Source organism: Psammomys obesus, unplaced genomic scaffold (genome assembly GCF_907164565.1).
Source record: "Psammomys obesus unplaced genomic scaffold, mPsaObe1.curated_primary_1811, whole genome shotgun sequence".
In the NCBI taxonomy this organism is placed as follows: domain Eukaryota; kingdom Metazoa; phylum Chordata; class Mammalia; order Rodentia; family Muridae; genus Psammomys; species Psammomys obesus.
The window spans coordinates 22,435,150-22,455,738 of NW_026596079.1; the positions used below are offsets into that span (position 1 = coordinate 22,435,150).

General features: G+C 38.4%; 1 protein-coding gene across 1 annotated transcript in view; it reads right to left on the reverse strand.

Moving 5' to 3' along the window:
• Nucleotides 1-20,589, reverse strand: part of Colec10 (collectin subfamily member 10) — a 46,966-nt gene that overhangs the window by 20,704 nt on the left and 5,673 nt on the right. Inside the window, exon 2 of the mRNA XM_055626545.1 lies at nucleotides 1,746-1,817. Coding sequence (XP_055482520.1) covers nucleotides 1,746-1,817 — 72 coding nt within the window. The remainder of the gene's footprint in view (nucleotides 1-1,745; nucleotides 1,818-20,589) is intronic.

The following is a 20,589-nucleotide window of genomic DNA, read 5'->3' on the forward strand; positions in this document are numbered from 1 at the left end:
TTATGCATATACTTGGTGCAGCAAGGTCAAACTCTGGTGGCCAGCCCCTTAAAGAAAATTGAGTCCTTCTCCAGCTGCACCCACAGAAGCCATCAAGTGTGATATCTGTGCTTTCTGAAACTCACCATCTCATATTTTCTCATTGACTACTACTCTCTGAGTCACAGAGTGTGAATTGCTCTGACCAGTCTTTTTTTTTTCTTTTTTTATTTTATCTTTTTTGAATTTTATTTTTTTCTTATCAGTTACATTTTATTAACTCTGTATCCCAGCCGTGTCCCGATCCCTCATTCCCTCCCAGTCCCTCCCTCCCTCATCTCCACTGTGCCCCTTTCCAAGTCCACTGATAGGGGGGACCTCCTCCCCATTCATCTGATCCTGTTTTATCAGGTATCTTCAGGGCTGGCTGCAAAGCCCTCCTCTGTGGCCTAACAGGACTGCTCCTCCCTTGGGGGGTGGGGAGGCCAAAGAGCCAGTCATTGAGTTCCTGTTAGAAATAGTCCTTGTTCCCCTCACTATGGGAAACCAATTGGTTACTGAGCTACCACAGGCTACATCTGAGCAGAGGTTCTAGGTTATATCCATACATGGTCCTTGGTTGCATGTCAGTCTCAGAAAAGACCCTGTGCCCAGATATATTTGGTCCTTGTGGAGCTCCTATCCTTTCCCCATCAGACTAACTCCCCTTCTTTCTTATGATTCCCTGTACTCTGCCAAAGGTTTGGTCATGAGTCTTTGCTTTGAAAACACTGCTAGTTAGAGTCTTTCAAATGCGCTCAGTAGACTCCTGTCATACGTTCAATGCACATCCCATCTGTCTTTCTAAATGAGGATTGATCATCTTACCCCATGTCTGCTCTCTTGATTAACTCTTTAAGGTGTACAGATTTCATTATGTTTATCATATCTTAGGTCTATATAAGTGAGTATATACCGTGTTTGTCTTTCTCCTTCTGGGATATTTCACTCAGGATGATCTTTTCTAGATCCCACCATTTGCCTGCAAATTTCATGATTTCCTCCTTTTTGATTGCTGAGTAGTATTCCATTGTGTAAAAATACCACAATTTCTGTACCCATTCCTCCATTGATGGACATCTGGGTTGTTTCCAGGTTCTGGCTATTACAAATAAAGCTGCTATAAACATGGTTGAGCAAATATCCCTTTTGTGTACTTGAGCAAAGTTTGGGTATATACCTAGCAGTGGTATAGCTGGGTCTTGAGGAAGCACTATTCCTAATTGTCTTAGAAAGCGCCAGACAGATTTCCAGAGTGGTTGTATCAGTTTACATTCCCACCAGCAGTGGAGGAGGGTTCCCCTTTCTCCACAACCTCTCCAGCATGTGTTCTCCCTTGAGTTTTTCATCTTGGTCATTCTGATGGGTGTAAGGTGATATCTCAGGGTCGTTTTGATTTGCATTTCCCTGATGGCTAATGAGGATGAGCATTTCTTTAAGTGTTTCTCTGCCATTCGATATTCCTCTGGCTCTGACTAGTCTTAATGATACAGCTTGAGAAATAGAGTCTAGTCATCAGGCAAGCCCATAGGAGCCCTTGCCTGGTGAGTAAATTCACATCTGAAACATACTATATGTATCTCTGTTGCAGAAAGCATTGTGAAACTGCTAATTTCCAAGACAAGGGCCAGGAGAGAGACAGAGACAGCGACAGAGAGACAGTGACAGGGACATATATATAGAGAGAGACACAGAAAACATTTGCACATTAAAGTAGGTTAGCCTACCTTTTGGTCCTCTGCGTCCCACTTTGCCATCCTTGCCTTCTTCTCCAGTGTCTCCTTTTTCACCATCATCTCCTTTTAAAACAAAGCAAGAGAGAGTAGATCATGTCAAATAAGGACCAAGCTCATTCTTCTTAGGGGAAGGAGACTATGCTCAAAATGCTATTGCAATTTGGATATGACAAAGTACCCAGTCCACAGGGCAGCTGAAATGAAAGAACTTCCATTGCAGTCTCACAGAAGCTGAGGTTACCTGAACTGGGCCCACACAAGACTGACTGTCAACAATATGTCATGGATGGGAGAGGGGGATCATGTATCCATGCCACATATGGGTGAACTGTTGGCTATTGGTACATGCTGGAAATCAGGAAGGGGTTATTGTCTTCCCCTTTGAACCCACTACAGAGCACACAAGACTCCAATAGATAGCTCCAAGCTCATGGTCATACAGAAGGCATTGGTCAAACTCAGTGGGTCACAGAACACAAGAAATAGACAAGAACGTGAAAAATAGATTTGTGAGGATGGGGAGAGGAAGATAGAAGTGGGGAGGGTTCAATAGATGTTAGAGCATTGGAGTCACCATCATTTAATCTGTCTATCTATGAAAATGTCAAATAACTAATTACTAAGTTAATAAAAAAGAAAAAGTTGCAATATATTTTCTGCTTTCACTTTTCCCCTATAAATAGTAGATGGATCCCACAACTAGAGGCATGGACTGTGGGACTAAGAATGGGAGACTAGGAGTAGCAACAGCTGAAAAGCTGTCAGCTCTTTGAACAATTCAACCTGATTGAATTAATGACATATTGAAAAGTGTCAGACTATGAATTAGAAGGCACAGATTATTATATGATTTTCTGATAAGTTTCTGATAGATCTTACTGATTTTGGAGGAAGACAGGCCCAGACTCGAATCCCAGCTCCAACATTACCTATCTGGAGAAACCTCAACAAATGACCTTCTTTTCTGAGCCCCACTTTTCTTTCCTAAAAATTAAAATGATAATACCTATTTGAGTGGGCTCCCAAGAAGTTTCCATGGATTAATAATCACAGAAGAACAGGGCACTAGTGTGTAACAATGGTGGCTACTGTTAGTCTCTCTTATGTTCTGTGTTTCTGTATCATTACTGTGGGATATTACCTGCCCTCCCTGACTTGCCCAGTTGTTTTTAGAATCAACAAGGGAAGAATGTGAATGTGCTTTGGAAATAAAGAGCATAACACATACCATGTTGTGACTAGATACCCACATTATCACCACGACAATCTTGGGGCAGTGAACTCATGAGGAATGATGGGAAAATTAGATTTGAGGCTGTGAGATTATCCAAGCATTTGGTTATTTTACAAGACAGTCCACAGAATCCTTCTGAAACTGGCTTTTACAAAATAGGCTTACACTTAATTTCTTTAACCTAATATGCTTACACCTATTTCTGTCATCAGACTAGAGGAATTAAGTTTGAACTTCGGTGGTGTTTTCCAGTACCATGGATGTTTGCTTATCAAGGTTAATATGTGCTGTGCACTTGAGCTAAGGATTTTGACATGGAATTGTGGTAATTCCAGGAGGTGGAAACTATCTCATTCTATTTCTTAAGTAAAAACAAACAAAAAGAAACAAACATACAAAAAACCCACCAAGATACTGTGTGATTAAGGTACTTATGAATTGTCATAGAACTTCTGCGTATCCCAATGAAAAGTCTTCCATGTGTGTGTGTGGTTTTTAATGTAGGCTCACTGACTCCTAGCAGATGGTAGAATTTAGGAAACTTGGCATTTTGTCAACGTTTTCAGAGAGAAAATGGAAGTTACCAGGAAAAAAAATTGACAATTTCTATTACCTTCTAAACAAGAAAGATAGTAGGGACCATGCTAGTTTCCAATGACTTAATGCATGCAGAATGTACCCTTGAGGTAGATTCATTAAGACCTGGGCTTGCTGCTCAGTAGCTGCAGGATTCTACATCTAGGGAGCCTCTTTATCTCTCTGAGTATTGTTTTACTCAGTGGTATAATGAAAAAAATATTTTTTTTTATTTGTGTGTGTGTGTTCCAGAAGTTTTTCCATTCTTCCATCTCTTCCTTTCTTTCTTCCCTCATTTTTTCATCCAAAGTGACATTACGTGGAAAACGATTATTTTTTTTTCCTGCTATTACTAGATTGAGCTAAATTCTTCTGGATTACCTTTGTTGTTAAAAGTACCTTTTTATATTCAATGTGTCAGCTCATTTCTGCTTAGAACATACCTTCAGTTGCCTGTTTGCTGAGGGATAGGCTGCCATCCTAAACAGTTTTTGCTTACACATACAGAATTTAGCATGGCCTGATGCTTGAAATGTGATGTAATTGGATGTTCCTTGTATGGACCATAAGCCACTTTACAAGTGTTATTATAGTGCTATTGACTATTAAGAGCCAAATTGTCCGTGCTACCTGACATGCACTCTGTCATATGATCCCCATGACAACCTTTCAGAAGAACACTATTCTCAGCTCCATTTTGTAGATGAGGGAACGAGGTCAAGCAGAGATGACGCAACATCTACATGGTCACAACATGTGTAATGGCAAAACTGGGATTCAAATTTTGAGGGTCTTTCTTCAAAGCCCAAATTCTGCACACAAGGAGTGATTTTGAACAAAATCTTATTCTCCCGTTCCTGGGACTTGGATCGCTGATCCACGTAATGGGACTAAAGAGACACTGTTCAGTAGAGGGAAACATCGTAAAGCCACATGGGTGTGAATGTTGGTACCATTATTATTTCTCTTTCTTAATCCCCACCCTGTGATCATGCCCATTCATTTCCAAGCAAGCATCTCACTGGAGGAGGCAAGGTGAGTGATTTAGTCATCTGCTGCTCCCTGGTGGCTCCTGAGGAAAGGTCCTGGAGGAAAGAAAACAGCTTATGGTTTTGGTGACTTATATGACCACCGGCTTATCCTGGTTATTTAATCTTTGAGCATTAATTTAATGAAAAGAGAAGGGAGACATAAATCCAAGCACTAGAAAGGACACCACTTTTCACTGTTTTTTAGTCTTTTTGGAAACATTTCATGGGATTTCTTCACTTAAAAAAGTTGCCACTTACACACTTCTATGATTTTTTTAAAAAAGAGGAAAAACTAAGCTACAATTGACTAATTTCAAGTTTCTAAAAATTATTGCTTGGACCCATCCAGGCCATTAGCATTCTATAGTAATCTCTCCAAAAGAATTCCACCAAAGCATGCAGTGGCCCACATTTTCTTAGGTACGGTTTATTTGAAATTAAATAGCTGAACTCAAGTCTGAATAATGAATTCAAATGGAGTAAATATGTAAAAACATTATTACATTCATTTTGGAAATGCTGAATAAAATCACTGGAAATTGTGTCATTTCTGTTGTTAAAGTAATCTCGGAGACAGGAGAAAAGTTATCAGCAGTCTTTCTCCTGATAAACACACTCCTCACCTCTCCCTTCATTTTGTTTTCAAATTTACCAATTCCATCTTCTGTTTTGGGGTTTTCAGTAGAAGGACTGACTTCTTATTCCTGAGATGGCTCCAGTGTCCCTGGCAATAAAGACGTTATAATAGGCTTGCACTTCCCCTTTTCCTGGAATGTTGTCGAAATATGTGGGCCTTCTTGGGACCAATGATTATTTGTTTTGCTATGTTCATCTATTTACCATTCCTTCCGTGCCTTCATTTGCCTCCTTAACCACCTCAAATTCTTTCAACTCAATCCCTTCTACACAGTTCTCCCTAAGGCAGAGGTACCCCATTGAGTTGTTGAAAATTCTCACCTCACCTCTCTGAGCCTTAGTTTTCTTATCTGTGAAATGGGAAAAATCCCAACTAACCCATAAGACAATTTCAAACAAAAGGTACCTCAACCAATGGCTGAAGAGTATTTAGCTACTCATTTGGTGCACTCCACAGTTTATGTTTTAATGAAGAGTTAAAAGTGATTATCCCTATGTCTTCACTACCTCAACCTCTACCCTGTAGCTTTTATTACATTCTTATTTGAGTAGATGTTCTTTTACTTTTTCACTATGAAAAATTTCTATGCTAAAAGATGAAAAAACAGATATACCAGTATTAAGTTATGACTACTAGTTTGATATTACTTCTTTAACTAATTTTTTGCTGATTAAAAAAAAAATCCAATGACAGACATGACAACATCATCCTTATACATGTCAACAAATGTCTAAAGAATAGAAATAATAAGCCGGGCACAATGGTGCACGCCTGTAATCCCAGCAATCTGGGAGGCAGAGGCATTTGGATCTCTGTGAGTTTGAGGCCAGTCTGGTCTACAAAGTGAGTCCAGGACAGCCAAGGCAATACAGAGAAACTCTGTCTTGAAAAACCAAAGAGAGAGAGAGAGAGAGAGAGAGAGAGAGAGAGAGAGAGAGAAATAGCCCCCTATGTAAGCACATTGCTATTACAATATTGCTTTTTATTCAAGTACTAGATAAGATCAGCTTTATAGAATTCTGTGGTTTCATTTATCCTGAGCCTATATCCTGAGCTATAACAGCCTAATCTAGGAAGAAGAACAAATGAACGGTTAGAAAGAGAGGCCAAAACTCACAGAAGTAAACCTGAGTTCTTTGAAAGCAAATCCTGAACAATAACCCCAATTTCTTTTCTGTTGAAAGAACTATTAACAGACTAAAAACGGCTTCAGGGAGACAAATTCCTTCTGGTCACTTTTAGAAAGTAGTCCTTAGAAGGTTGGGTATAAACTAATGAAGTCCATAGGATCTAATTTTACACACGACAAGTTCAAGTTCCCATCAGATTATGTTCCAGCTGCTATAGTTTGGATGAAGTGTGGTCTCCTGCAGTCCATGTCTTAATGACACCTTTAGCAGGCAGGACCTAATACGAAGTTTTCTGGTTACTGGGGATAGTGCCTTGCATGAGATCTAGAGCTTTAGCCATCCCCTCTTCTTTTGCTTCCTGTCCAGAAACTGAGCAGTTTGTTCTTCCACAGACTCTGCCATTGTTGTGTTTTTCACTGCTCATAGCCTGTAAGTAATGGATTTTATCTAAAGCTAAGCATCAAACTAAACCACCTCTTTATTTGTCAGTTATCTTTGTCATTCTGTTACAGTTTTGGAAACTTGACTAATACTCAGACTTTTTCATCTTATGAGTGCTACTTAACTTCCCAAAGTCTTTTCCAATTTCCATTGATAAGTTGAAATTACTAGAGTAATTTCACATGCAAGACTCTCTCATACTGAGGTAAATTTTATCCATCTACAACATATGACTCTGAATAACTTGAATAGGTTTGAGATGGAAATTGGCAGCAGAAGAAGAAACCAGCCAAATGGTTTCCTATTTTTGCCAAATGTATTGCTGAGTAATGGCTGTCCTTCCTGGATTGCTCTCTCTGATTTCACTCAAGGAAGGGTCCTCCAACTGCATAAAAGGACATGTACTTAATCAGTTGCACCAGTCACTGAGCTAATGGGAGCCAACAAAAGAAAGTAATGTATAACATAAAGTATACCTCAAAACCAGGAAACAGGGTTTGCTGGCCTGCAGCAGGAGTAGTGGCTGTACTCCGTGGGAATTATGGGACCATGGTGATGTTTCATCACAGTTTTCTCACTGAGGGGAAGCTTTTCTCCATTTGCCTTCAGAAAAATCATATAAAAAAGAGCAGGAAGAGCAGAAAAGAAAAGATATCTTGTAGGAGTTTACAGGTCTGTTCTCCATATCTCTGTGTGGCAGCTTATGTGTATAACAAAGGGAAGCCAAACCTTGGCTACTGAATAAACAAACAACAATGGGCTGACCAGAATCAGAACCTGAAATTTCTTTGCAGTGGTGTGGGAGTTCTCTGAGAGATTTTTCCAAGATTCTCATCTAACTTTGAAGTACATTGTCTTACTGAGTGTGCATTCGTACATAGTTCTTTTCATGTGGAACCATTCATGAAGAGTTTTTCTAGCACAGTTAAAGTGTTTCAAAAATATCGATTCATCTAGTCCTACAGTAAAAAAGAACCAACTGCATCTTAATCAACTGGAACTCTTGTCCTTCAGTATGAAGGCTGTTCCAGAGAGAATCTGACAAGATAGATAGAAAAACTTTAAAAAAATGTGACTTTGTACTATTAATTCATGAAAAGCAACATTCTCAGTATGGACAATGATAAATTCAAAATATTGATGAGCTCTGAAAAATGTCAGTTTGCAGACTTTTAGGTATTAGGAAAGAATGGAGGCATGCTACAATCACATGTTTGACCAACTTGTCCTGGGATCAGTCTTCCTGCCTGGGCTTTGTTCTCTTCTATAATTGGATAGATGATCCCCTGAAAATGCTTGGCATTTTACAGAATTGCATATTTAACTAATTTTAATTTTCTATGTACAAATAAACAAACTTATTTATCTAAAAGATTATATAATTTGTCAAGGGCTCCAGCCTTGAGAAAGTAGATGTTTATTCAATGCTGGGATAATCATTCAAGACTGTACATATTAATGTACATGTATGTATACTTTGGATATACATGTACATACACTCTATGTACACATAAAGATAGGTACAACCCTTGAACTTCCCAAATAACAGCTTCTTAAGCATATGATAAATAATGTAAGCCTCCACTTCATTAAATCATTGCGCTTAATAAATAAATGAATTATAATAATTTAATAAATAACTTGTCAAATTATTTAATCAATTATTTACATTTAAATTAAATCTTATACTAAACAATTAGCTTCCCTTCTTCAGAGGTTTTCATTGACAATGGTGAAAATGTCTTTCCAATTGAACTATTTGAAGATTATATGAGATTATAGATGATAAAACTCATAGTGGAGCCCTTCAATCAAATGTGTTCCATTTATAAATATTGTGCATATTGTAAATACTCATCCATTGATTTTACTTGATTGGTAGTTTTTCTTGGGATTCTGGTAACAGCTTCACAATGTTCTGTAGAAATCAACATTCATTCTGATATGGTTTGGACAGTCATGGACTCAGTAAATTGACATGTGACCCACTAAGAAACCATGAGTCTCAATTTAAGAATTCTAATTAGATTCCCTGCACTCTGCCCAAAGATTGGCCATAAGTCTCAGCATCTGCTTTGATAGTGTACAGGACAGAGCCTTTCAGAGGCCCTCTGCGGCTGGCTCCCGACTTGTTCTCTGTTTTCTCCTTTTTCTGATGTCCATCCTCTTTGCCTTCCTGGATAGGGATTGAGCATTTTAGCAAGAGTCCTCCCTCTTGATTAGTTTCTTTAGATGTACAAATTTTTAGTAGGTTTATCCTATATTATGTGTCTACATGAGTGAGTATATACCGTGTGTGTCTTGCTACTTCTGGGAGAGCTCACTCAGGATGATCTTTTCCATCATATGAAAAAAAGTGGGAAACAGTAAGATCTGAAGAGGACAGGAACTCCACAAGGAGAGCAACAGAACCAAAAAATCTGAGCACAGAGGTCTTTCCTGAGACTGATACTCCAACCAAATACCATGCATGGAGATAACCTAGAACCCCAGCACAGATGTAGCTCATGGCAGTTCAGTGTCCAAGTGGGTTTCATAGTAATGGGAACAGGGACTGTCTCTGACATGAACTGATTGGCCTGCTCCTTGATCACCTTCCCCTAAGGGGGGAGCAGCCTTACTAGGTCACAGAGGAAGACAAAGCAACCATTCCTGGTGAGACCTGATAGACTAGGATCAGAAGGAAGTAAAAGAAGACCTCCTCTATCAGTGGACTTGGGGAGGGGCATGAATACAGAAGGGGGAGGAAGGGAGGGATTGGGAGGTGAGGAGGGAGGAACTACAGGGGGGATACAAAGTGAATAAAGTGTAATTAATAAAAACAAATAAAAATAAAATTTAAAAAAGAATTCTAATTAGAACTTCCAAAAACTAGAAGAGAATAATCTGATATTAGGAGGTTCAGAGAAGATTCTGAATATATCCTGACAGCACAAGAAAGAACAGGATTTATGCTGAAGTAATTATAGAGGAGATCAAAGCCAAGAGAAGAGTGAGCCCGGAGCAAGCATGTAGCTCTAGTATGGCTCCATTCTTTCCTGATGCCAAACTCTGTAAGTTGGCATTCTCTCCTTTGGCTAGTGTTAGATTCTTTCAGTCATTGATACAATTTTCCCAATAATAAAATTACTGGACAATGATTAAGAAAACAGCCTTCTCTGTGGCAAGGGCACAGCCTCAGGAAGCCAAAACTTACTGTAACAAATGAGAAAAGAACCTGTTATATGGGAACAGAAAAGAGCCACCTGCCTCCATCTGCCCACATCTTCAGCTCTCTCTTGCCTTTGCTAAGAGAAAGTAGAATCTCTAAGAGGAATTCATCTTAGATTTACATCTAAGACAGGAACTAACAATTTTTTCAAAATATTAAGGCAAGCATATGCTAAAGCCTTCTCACCAATAAAAGCTCATGTGAATTTTTACATTCTATTGGGTGATATGTTCCTGACAAGCCAAAGTCAAGCGTCTTCTAGGTAAAGGTATGCAAAGATCAGATGTACTACACTGTAGCATAGAGAATTAATGATAGTCGCTGAACAGTATTCCTCTAATACTTTAGAGCTTCCTACCATACGGTGTCATCCTAGGACTAGGTATATCTGAATTGACAAATTTTCTTCCTCTCATTGCATTCCTTCCTTCCTTGCACCAAGTCTAAGCTGCAGTAGGTGCCTGCTCAATAAATGTTCTTGAAATAGAAGGAGTTACATCCCTAAAGACAAGATGGATAAATGTGAGCTTAATGACAATACAGTCAAATGAATTTGTGATTGATTGAAATGTCTTTCTCAATATGGGCTGATTAATGAATTGGCCTCAGTCTGCGGTAACAGCCTATAAAGCAATAAGGCAGCCCGTGAAAATACACAAAACACTACTCTTGCTATGCCCTGCAGTGTTTTTGTTTCTTCCTCTAATTTATTTTCTCTCTCAATATTTCCATCATGCTCAAATTTCCTAGGCTCAACAAGTAAGCCAGGTTTTATAATTTATCTTTTCTCGGGTCGATTTTGGTTTTTACTTTTTCTCATTTTCTATTTTCTCTTGTTCTTGTTATCTCTATCTTACCTATTCCGTCTTGGTGTTCCAATTTTTGTATATTGTAGGTGAGTCCCAAATGGTCTTCATGATGCTTAATTAATTAGTGCATCAAACACAATTAAAATAGCTTCTTTTCAGAAAAGAGTTGGAATACCAGTTTACATGAATCTAAATTTTTCTTTATCAAACTACCTTGCAAAAGTATCTTTTTTTTCATTGTTACTTTCTCATTCAAAATATTCTAGTAGTTATTTGTTTGTAGGCCAAGGCCACACTTAGTCTAGTATATAGCTTTTTAAATTAACATTAAAGTAACTTTTCCAATTTATTTTATGGTCTTGACTTGAATAATCTCTCCTTGTCCAAGTTGTTTGTTCCCTGATCATCAAAATGCCTTTCAGCTTTTGCCATCACTGAATAGTGCATATGCCTTCTTTCTAAATGAAATTAGTTCACATAAAGAAGAAACCAAAAGTCGTAAAAGATAGGCCAGGCATAATGAATTGATGAGTGTTTAAACTAAACATGCTTAATTTTTCAAAATTTATAAACAAAAGGAAAATGAATACTCAAAGTAAATAAATAATTGTCATAATATATAAAGAACCTAGGAAAATTCATTTGAAGAAAGGCAATGAATGATTTTAAAAGATTACTCAAAGGTTTAAATTACTAATACTTGTTGAGAAATTCACAGTGTGTATATATGTATATGTATGTGTATGTATATAAACATATTATACCTAATACACCATATACAACATATTATATCATGGATCATATATTCCTTCATAATACCTATGCTATATCTTACATCAGATTCAAAGAATATACAAGCAAAGAGAGTTGAAGTTTGTTATTCATGGTTCTTGACAAGGGAAATGCACCTAGAAAATAATCTAAAAGTGAGATTAAAGTGCAGTAAAATGATAGGCCTACAATTCCAGCTGCTCTGGGGGCCAACAGAGAAAAATTACAAGTTTAAGCTCTGCCTAGACTACATAGTGAGTTAACAGTCAGCCTGAACAACATAATGAAAACCTGCAAAAAGATAGGCCAGCAAGATGGCTCACTGAATAAAGGTACCTGCTGCCAAGCTTGAGGACCTGAGTTCCATCCCCTGAACGTATAATGTGAAGAGAGAGAGCAAACTGACTTCTGAGAGTTGTCCTTGGCCCTGGAACACATGGCACTGATGTACAGACAAATAAATATATAAACAAATGTAAAATAATAATAACAGTAATTGTAATAACAATAATAATCCTCTAAAGTTAAAAAAAATCTGAAGATATAGTTAATAGTAGAGTATTTGCCTAGTAGGAGTCATGAAATAGGTTCAGTCCCTAGTATTCAAAAAGGAAAAGAAATTAAAATATAAAAATACAACACTCCTGTTTACCTCAAGGAACTTCTTTTATTAAATACATATACAGGGATGTATAGAGTAAAAAACCAGAAACTATAAACATCTGAAAATGTGTCATTATGAAACAGGTTGAAACAAGCAATGATTATGACCAATGGTCATAATTGTGTTAAAACACAACACAGTTTTATGTTGATAGTAAAAATGATGGGTTAGAGGTCTGCATTCTAGTATGTGAATCATGTTCCTTACAGAGTAGAGTTCAGCACTACATTGAAGAGGGAAAGGACTCAGAGATAGAAGGCAACAGTAAAAGGAAAAACCAATAGCTTTTCTTTCTATATCTTCACCTTGAGATGCCCTCACAATTTGAAAAATATCTTCAAAATACTATAAAAAGATCTACAATTTTCCTTTCCTTTTTGAATCCTCCCTAAAAATGATCTGAAGTTAATTCTTACATTATTCATATTTGTCGGTAACATTGTTTCCTTGGCAATTCGCCATTTTGTTCCTTTGTTATTATTTTTCATTGCTGTCTCACCATATTATTTAAGCAATACATTCTTACATAACTACATATTAATGTCCATTAATTAATTTTAGACTGGACTTTTTTTGTGTGTGAAACACTCGGATATCCAGTGTCATTCATGGTTTCAATTTTTTACTTTCTTATTCATTGAAAAAAAAAATAGCTGTTGCAAAGGAATTGAGCATTGTCTTAAACCAAAGCTAATATGCACCTAAGACATTGATGGAGACTCTCTGAACAATGTCTTTTAAAACTGTCTAACAAGTGAAACTCTGTAAAAATCAATGACTCTGAAGTTAGGATCCTGTCTCATCCATCTGTGAGAGATCAGGGCTGAGTTCAGTGCAGTTGATCTCCTTTCCAAAGACCACTTCTCACTCCACACTCATATTTCTTTCTATATGCCTAGAATTAAAATAAGAGGACATTGGGGAATATGCAGTGATGGGATGACTTTGGAGTGACTCTGGCCTAATTAATAAAGACTTGGAGACAGACACAGAGACATTGTGAATGCTGGGCATTAGCTGTGCATTTAATTATGTGCTCAGAGTTAAAATATTAGAAAACCAGAAAGGACAAGTCACAGGAAAGGGCATGCTATTGCAGTATGGACAGTAATTTCAGAATTGTATTTCTTCACCTGATAATGACAAGGTGATAATACTATAGAAATTATAAAACTGAGAGTTTATTTTTCCCTATTTTACTTTTATCAAAAATAGATGTTTTTTCATACAATATATTCCTATTACAATGTCTTCTCCCCTAACTCCTCTTAGAGCCTCCTCACCTTCCCATCTGAATCCACACGTTTTCTCTCTCCTTAGAAAACAAACAGGTCTCTCCAGACAGGGAGGCAGGTAGGCTAACTGCAGGCCTTCATCTCTCTTTCAGCTCCTCCAAAACCAAAACCCCAGGTTTACCTGCAGCTCTGGAGCAGACCGCCTGCTGCACCCTCCCTTCCACCCTCATCTTGCCCCTTTCTCTAAGGGATCACACAAATGTCTTCTCCTAAACCTACCCTGTGTTCACTCATTGCTTTATCCCAGCTCCCAGCTCCAGCAGGCACTCCCTGGCAACGCACAGGCCACTTTAACCAGGAAAACAAGTAGGTTAACTGCAAATCTTCACTTATCCCTTTTCTCCCTCAAATTCAATCCCCCAGTCTCATCCTTAGCTCTGCAGCAGAAGACCTGCTGAGATCTTCAGGGACCTTACCTCCATCACCAGTGGATAGCACAAATCTTCCCCTCCTAATATCCTTTCCCTGACTCATTGCTTTATTTTAGTCCCTAGTCCCAGCAGGAATTCTCTGAGAACCCACAGGCCATTCCAACCATGGAAGCAGGAAGACTAACTGCATATTTTCACTTCTCCTTCAGTCGCCCAAATCTAACTTTTCAGTCCCATCTCCGGCTCTACAACAGACCACTTGCTGTGGCCTCCCCTTCCTCTCTGTCTCCTTCAGTGGATCATGCAGCTCTTCCCCTCCAAACTTCCTTTACCCCATTCTTGGTTTTATCCCAGCTTCAAGGGCAATTTTCTGGAAAGCCACAGGCCACTGGGTCCTGAGAAGCAGGAGGACTGCTGCATATATTCACCTCTTCATCCATTTCTCCAAGTCCAAACCCTCAGTATCATCCCCAGTTCTGCAGCAGAGAGATCTGCCCACTTTTCCAGGGAACTAAGCAGAACCTGGTGGAGCGCTCTGCTTTCTTTCCCCAGTGGTCACCCCAGGCTTCCCCAGCTCATCCTCATTCCTTAGTGTTAAGTCCCAATACCTTGACACACATTTTACCTGGAACCCCCAACAGCCAGACTTACCAGGATCCCAGAATAGAAAGTGGAAAATAGCCTTGAACTCATTGGTACAGGAGACACCTTTCTGAACAGAACACCAATAGCTCAGGCTCTAAGATCAACAATTAATAAATGGGACCCCATGAAATTGAAAAGATTCTGTAAAGCAAATTACACCATCATTTGGATAAAGTGGCAGTGTACAGAACTATGGAAAAAAAAGATTTTCATCAACTCCACATACCATAGATAACTAATATCCAAAAGTATACAAAGAACTCAAGAAACCAGATATAAAGAAAACCAAATAATCCAATTTAAAAATGGGTTACAGGGAGATTATCATGTGATTTTTTTCTTTCAGTTTGTTAATATGGGGGATCACATTGATGGATTTCCGTATATTGAACCACCCCTGCATACCTGGGATGAAGCCTACTTGGTCATAGTGGATAATATCTTTGATGTGTTCTAGGATTCGGTTTGCAAGTATTTTGCTAAGTATTTTTGCATCAATGTTCATAAGGGAGATTGGCCTGAAATTCTCTTTCTTTGTTGAGTCTTTGTGAGGTTTAGGTACCAAGGTGATTGTGGCTTCATAGAATGAGTTTGGTAATGTTCCTTCTGTTTCTATTTTGTGGAATAGTTTGAAGAGAATTGAAGTTAGCTCTTCTTTGAAGGTCTGGTAGAATTCTGCGCTGAAGCCATCTGGTCCTGGGCTTTTTTTGGATGGGAGAATTTTGATGACTGCTTCTATTTCTTTGGGGGATATAGGACTATTTAATTGATTTACCTGGTCCTGATTCAGCTTTGGTAAGTCAAATCAATCAAGAAAATTGTCCATTTCATTTAGATTTTCAAATTTTGTTGAGTATAGACTTTTGAAGTAAGTCGTAATGATTGTTTGGATTTCCTCAGTGTCTGTAGTTATGTCCCCCTTTTCATTTCTGATTTTGTTGATTTGGGTGGTGTCTCTCTGCCTTTTAGTTAGCTTGGCTAAGGGTTTGTTGATCTTGTTGATTTTCTCAAAGAACCAGCTCTTGGTTTCATTGATTCTCTGAATTGTTTTATTTGTTTCTAATTGATTGATTTCAGCCCAGAGTTTGATTATTTCCAGCCGTCTACTCCTTTTTGGTGTGTCTGCTTCTTCTTTTTCTAGGGTTTGTAAGTGGGCCATTAAGTTGCTTGAATGAGCTGTCTCAAATTTCTTCTTGAAGGCACTTAGTGCTATGAACTTTCCTCTTAGCACTGCTTTCATTGTGTCCCACAAGTTTGGGTATGTTGTCTCTTCATTTTCATTGAGTTCCCTAGATGCTGAAAAAGCATTTGACAAAATCCAACATCCATTCATGTTTAAAGTACTGGAGAGATCCGGGATACAAGGCACATATCTAAACATAGTAAAGGCGATATACAGCAAGCCTATAGCCAACATCAAACTGAATGGAGAGAAACTTAAAGCAATCCCACTGAAATCAGGGACAAGACAAGGCTGCCCACTGTCTCCATATCTCTTCAACATAGTGCTGGAAGGCCTTGCTAGAGCAATAAGACAGTTGAAGGAGATCAAGGGGATACGGATGGGAAAGGAAGAAGTCAAATTATCACTATTTGCAGATGATATGATAGTATACATGAGTGACCCCAAAAACTCTACCAGGGAACTCCTACAGCTGATAAACACCCTCAGCAAAGTGGCCGGATATAAAATTAACTCAAAAAAAAATCAGTAGCACTCCTGTATACAAAAGACAAAAGGGCTGAGAAAGAAATTAGAGAAACAACACCATTCGCAATAGCCACAAATGACATAAAGTACCTTGGTGTAGCCCTAACCAAGCAAGTCAAAGACTTGTATGAAAAAAATTTCAAGTCTCTGAAGAAAGAATTAGAGGAAGATATGAGAAGATGGAAAGATCTCCCATGTTCGTGGCTTGGCAGGATTAACATAGTAAAAATGGCCATCTTACCAAAAGCAATCTACAGATTTAATGCAATTCCCATCAAATTGCCAACACAATTCTTTACAGACCTGGAAAGAAAAATACTCAACTTCGTATGGAATAACAAGAAACCGAGAATTGCTAAAACAATCCTCTACAATAAAAGATCTTCTGGAGGTATCTCCATTCCTGATCTCAAGCTGTACTATAGAGCAACAGTTATAAAAACTGCATGGTACTGGCATAGAAACAGAATGGTGGATCAATGGAATCGAACAGAAGACCCAGAAATAAACCCACACACTTACGGACACCTGATTTTTGACAAAGATGCCAAAACCATACAATGGAAAAAAGATAGCATCTTCAACAAATGGTGCTGGTCCAACTGGATGTCTACATGTAGAAAAATGAAAATAGATCCATATTTATCACCCTGCACAAAACTGAAATCCAAGTGGATCAAAGACCTCAACATAAAACCAGACACATTAAATCAGTTAGAAGAAAAAGTGGGGAATACCCTAGAACTCATTGGTACAGGAGAAAACTTCCTGAACAGAACACCAACAGCACAGGCTCTAAGAGCAATAATCAATAAATGGGACCTCATGAAATTAAAAGCTTCTGTAAAGCAAAGGACACAGTCATCAAAACAAAGCGACTGCCTACAGATTGGGAAAGAATCATCACCAACCCTTTATCTGACAGAGGACTCATATCCAATATATATAAAGAACTAAACAAGCTGAAAAGCAACAAACCAATTAATCCACTTAAAAAATGGGGAACAGAGCTAAAGAGAGAATTCTCTGTAGAGGAATATGGAATGGCAGAGAAGCACTTAAAGAAATGCTCAACCTCATTAGCCATTAGGGAAATGCAAATCAAAACAACCCTGAGATTTCACCTTACACCCATCAGAATAACCAAGATGAAAAACTCAAGGGACAACACATGCTGGAGAGGTTGTGGAGAAAGGGGAACCCTTCTCCACTGCTGCTGGGAATGTAAACTGGTACAACCACTCTGGAAATCAATCTGGCGCTTTCTCAGACAACTAGGAATAGCGCTTCCTCAAGATCTAGCCATATCACTCCTAGGCATATACCCAAAAGAGGCTCAAGTACACAAAAAGGACATTTGCTCAACCATGTTTGTAGCAGCTTTATTTGTAATAGCCAGAAGCTGGAAACAACCCAGATGCCCCTCAACTGAAGAATGGATGCAGAAACTGTGGTACATCTATACAATGGAGTATTACTCAGCAATGAAAAATAAGGAAATCATGAAATTTGCAGGTAATTGGTGGGACCTGGAAAGGATCATCCTGAGTGAGTTGTCACAGAAGCAAAAAGACACGCATGGTATATACTCACTCATATAAACATACAATATAAATTAACCCACTAAAATCTGTACATCTAATCAAACTAAACAAAAGAGAGGACCCTAACTAAAATATTCAATCTCCATCCTGAAAGGCAAAGAGGATGGACATCAGAAGAAAAAGAATATAGGAAACAACCTGGGAACCTGCTACAGAGGGCCTCTGAAAGCCAGAAGAAAACAGGAAACAACCTTGAAACCTGCCACAGAGGGCCTCTAAAAGCTTCTGCAGTATAGACTGTCAAAGCAGATGCTGAGCCTGATGGCCAATTGATGGGCAGAGTGAATGGAATTTTATGTAAGAAGTGGGAAATAGTAAGAGCTGGAGGGGACGGGAACTCCACAAGCAGAGCAACAGAATAAGATAATTTGAACACAGGGAACTTCCCAGAGACTCATACTCCAACCAAGGACTATTTGTGGAGATAACCTAGAACTCCTGCACAGATGTAGCCCATGGCAGTTCAGTGTCCAAGTGGGTGACATAGTAATGGGAAAAGGACTGCCTCTGACATAATCTGATTGGCCTGCTTGTTGATCACCTCCCCCTAAGGGGGGAGCAGCCTTACCAGGCCTAGGTAGAGGACAATGCAGCCAATTTTGATGAGAACTGATAGACTAAGATCAGAAAGGAGAGGAGAACCTCCACTATCAGTGGACTTGGGGAGTGGCATGCATGCAGAAAGGGGAGGGAGGGTGGGATTGGGAGGGGAGGAGGGAGGGGCTTATGGGGGGATACAAAATGAATAAAGTGTAATTAATAAAAAATTTTAAAAAAATGGGTTACAGATCTAAACAAAAATTCTCAAAACTCATTTGAGTGGAAACTAAAATAGTTGAGTAATACTAAAATATATGTTCAACCTCCTTAATCATAACAGAAATTCAAAGTAAAACTACTTTGAGAATTTACCTTATACCAGTCAGAATGGCAAAGATCAATAAAACTAATGCCAAATCATGCAGGTAAGAAAATGAAATAAGGAGGATACATCCATTGCTGGTGGGAATGCAAACTTGTACATCCTCTATGGAAATCAATGTAGCAGTTTCTCAGAAAGGTGGGAATCGATCTACTTCAAGGTCCAGTGATACCATTCTTGGGCATAAACCCAAAGTATGCTTTATCCTACCACAGAGAAACTTGCTCAATATTGTTCAGTGCTGCTCTAGTCATAATATCCTAATATTGGAAACCAAGTATATATACTTTAACAGAAGAATGGGTAAAGAAATATGTGGTACATTTATACAATGAAATATTATTCAGATAATGAAAGAAATGAAATAATGAAATTCAAAGGTAAATAGATGAAAGTAGAAAAATATCATTCTGAAGATAACTCAGATTATCATGAGATAACTCAGTTATCATGAGATAACTCAGATCCAGAAAGACGAATGTGGTATTTGCTTGCTTATCTACAGATGTTAGCTTTTAAGCCTGCAATAGGCAGGCTACAGTGGATGTGCGTCTTAATTTGGAAAAGGAAATGTCATCTTTGTTACACTGCAATATAGGAAAATAGATTGTATTCCTTGCATGGTGACTTTCCTGGCTTCTGGACAGTGATTTTGTTCATGTGTTGAGTACTGGCTTTGTAGCACAATACCTGAAAGAATGCCTACCTTCCTCCTTGAGGAATGAACTAAAGAACAAATGACAACGATGAATTACTATTTTCAGAGGTCTGTTTTCTGACATATTCTTATGGCATCTGACATATTCCTATGCCCACATCATTGCATTTCAACATAGCATAGACATATGAGTCTCCAGTCTTTCATTGCCTTGTCATTTGGAGACCCAGAACATGATCCAAAGACATAGAAATGATTTTTTTTTTCTGAATGGCAATGCCTTCTCTAGATACTGGTTTATTTTAGGACAGGCAAAACACCACTCTGGAAAATATTGTTTTAGTTTATCAAATACTATGTCTTACTATGTCAGCAACTTTGGCTCACAACAAATAAATGAATCTAGATCTTGAGTGCAAGGTGTAGTAGGTGTCACCTCATCAAAGAAGTTGGTATTGGTTGTCCATTACTCCTCTTTACGAAAGAAAAGCTATGTTTTCCTGATGTGACATGATTCAGTTAATAGATCCGTAGTCTATGGTATCAGTGATGATTACATGTGCAAAACAGATCTCTGTGTTCAGGAAAAATTGTTGTAGAAAGTTTATTAATTCTAGAGGGCTTTTTTTTAACCCAGCTAGCTCCCAAATAATTCAGATGGAGACCTGCTGATCTATTTTGCAAACTTTAAATACCATAACTGGGCACATATGGTTATGCTAATTTTCTAATAAATCTTGCTATTTCCCAGCCACTGTTCCAAGTTACTTGCCAATATTTGCTCTGTCTGGGCTGGATCTGCTCCATCAGGCGACATCCTTTATCTCCATATTCCTCTTCTCTTTCCTTCTCCCTTTAGCCTTCTGGTTCCTACCTGAGATCCCAAGCTCAGGAACTGAAGCTCCACCTACCTCTCTTCTGCCCAGTGACAGTTTGTCCAGACTTTCTTTATTCACCAGTCATAGATAATTGGGAAAACAAAGTTTATATAACACCATTTGGTGTACATGATAATGTACATGTCTGGACTGCAATCAGATCTTGGGGCCCAGAATTTAGCATTTAGATAGATAGATAGATAGATAGATAGATAGATAGATAGATAGATAGATAGATAGATAGATA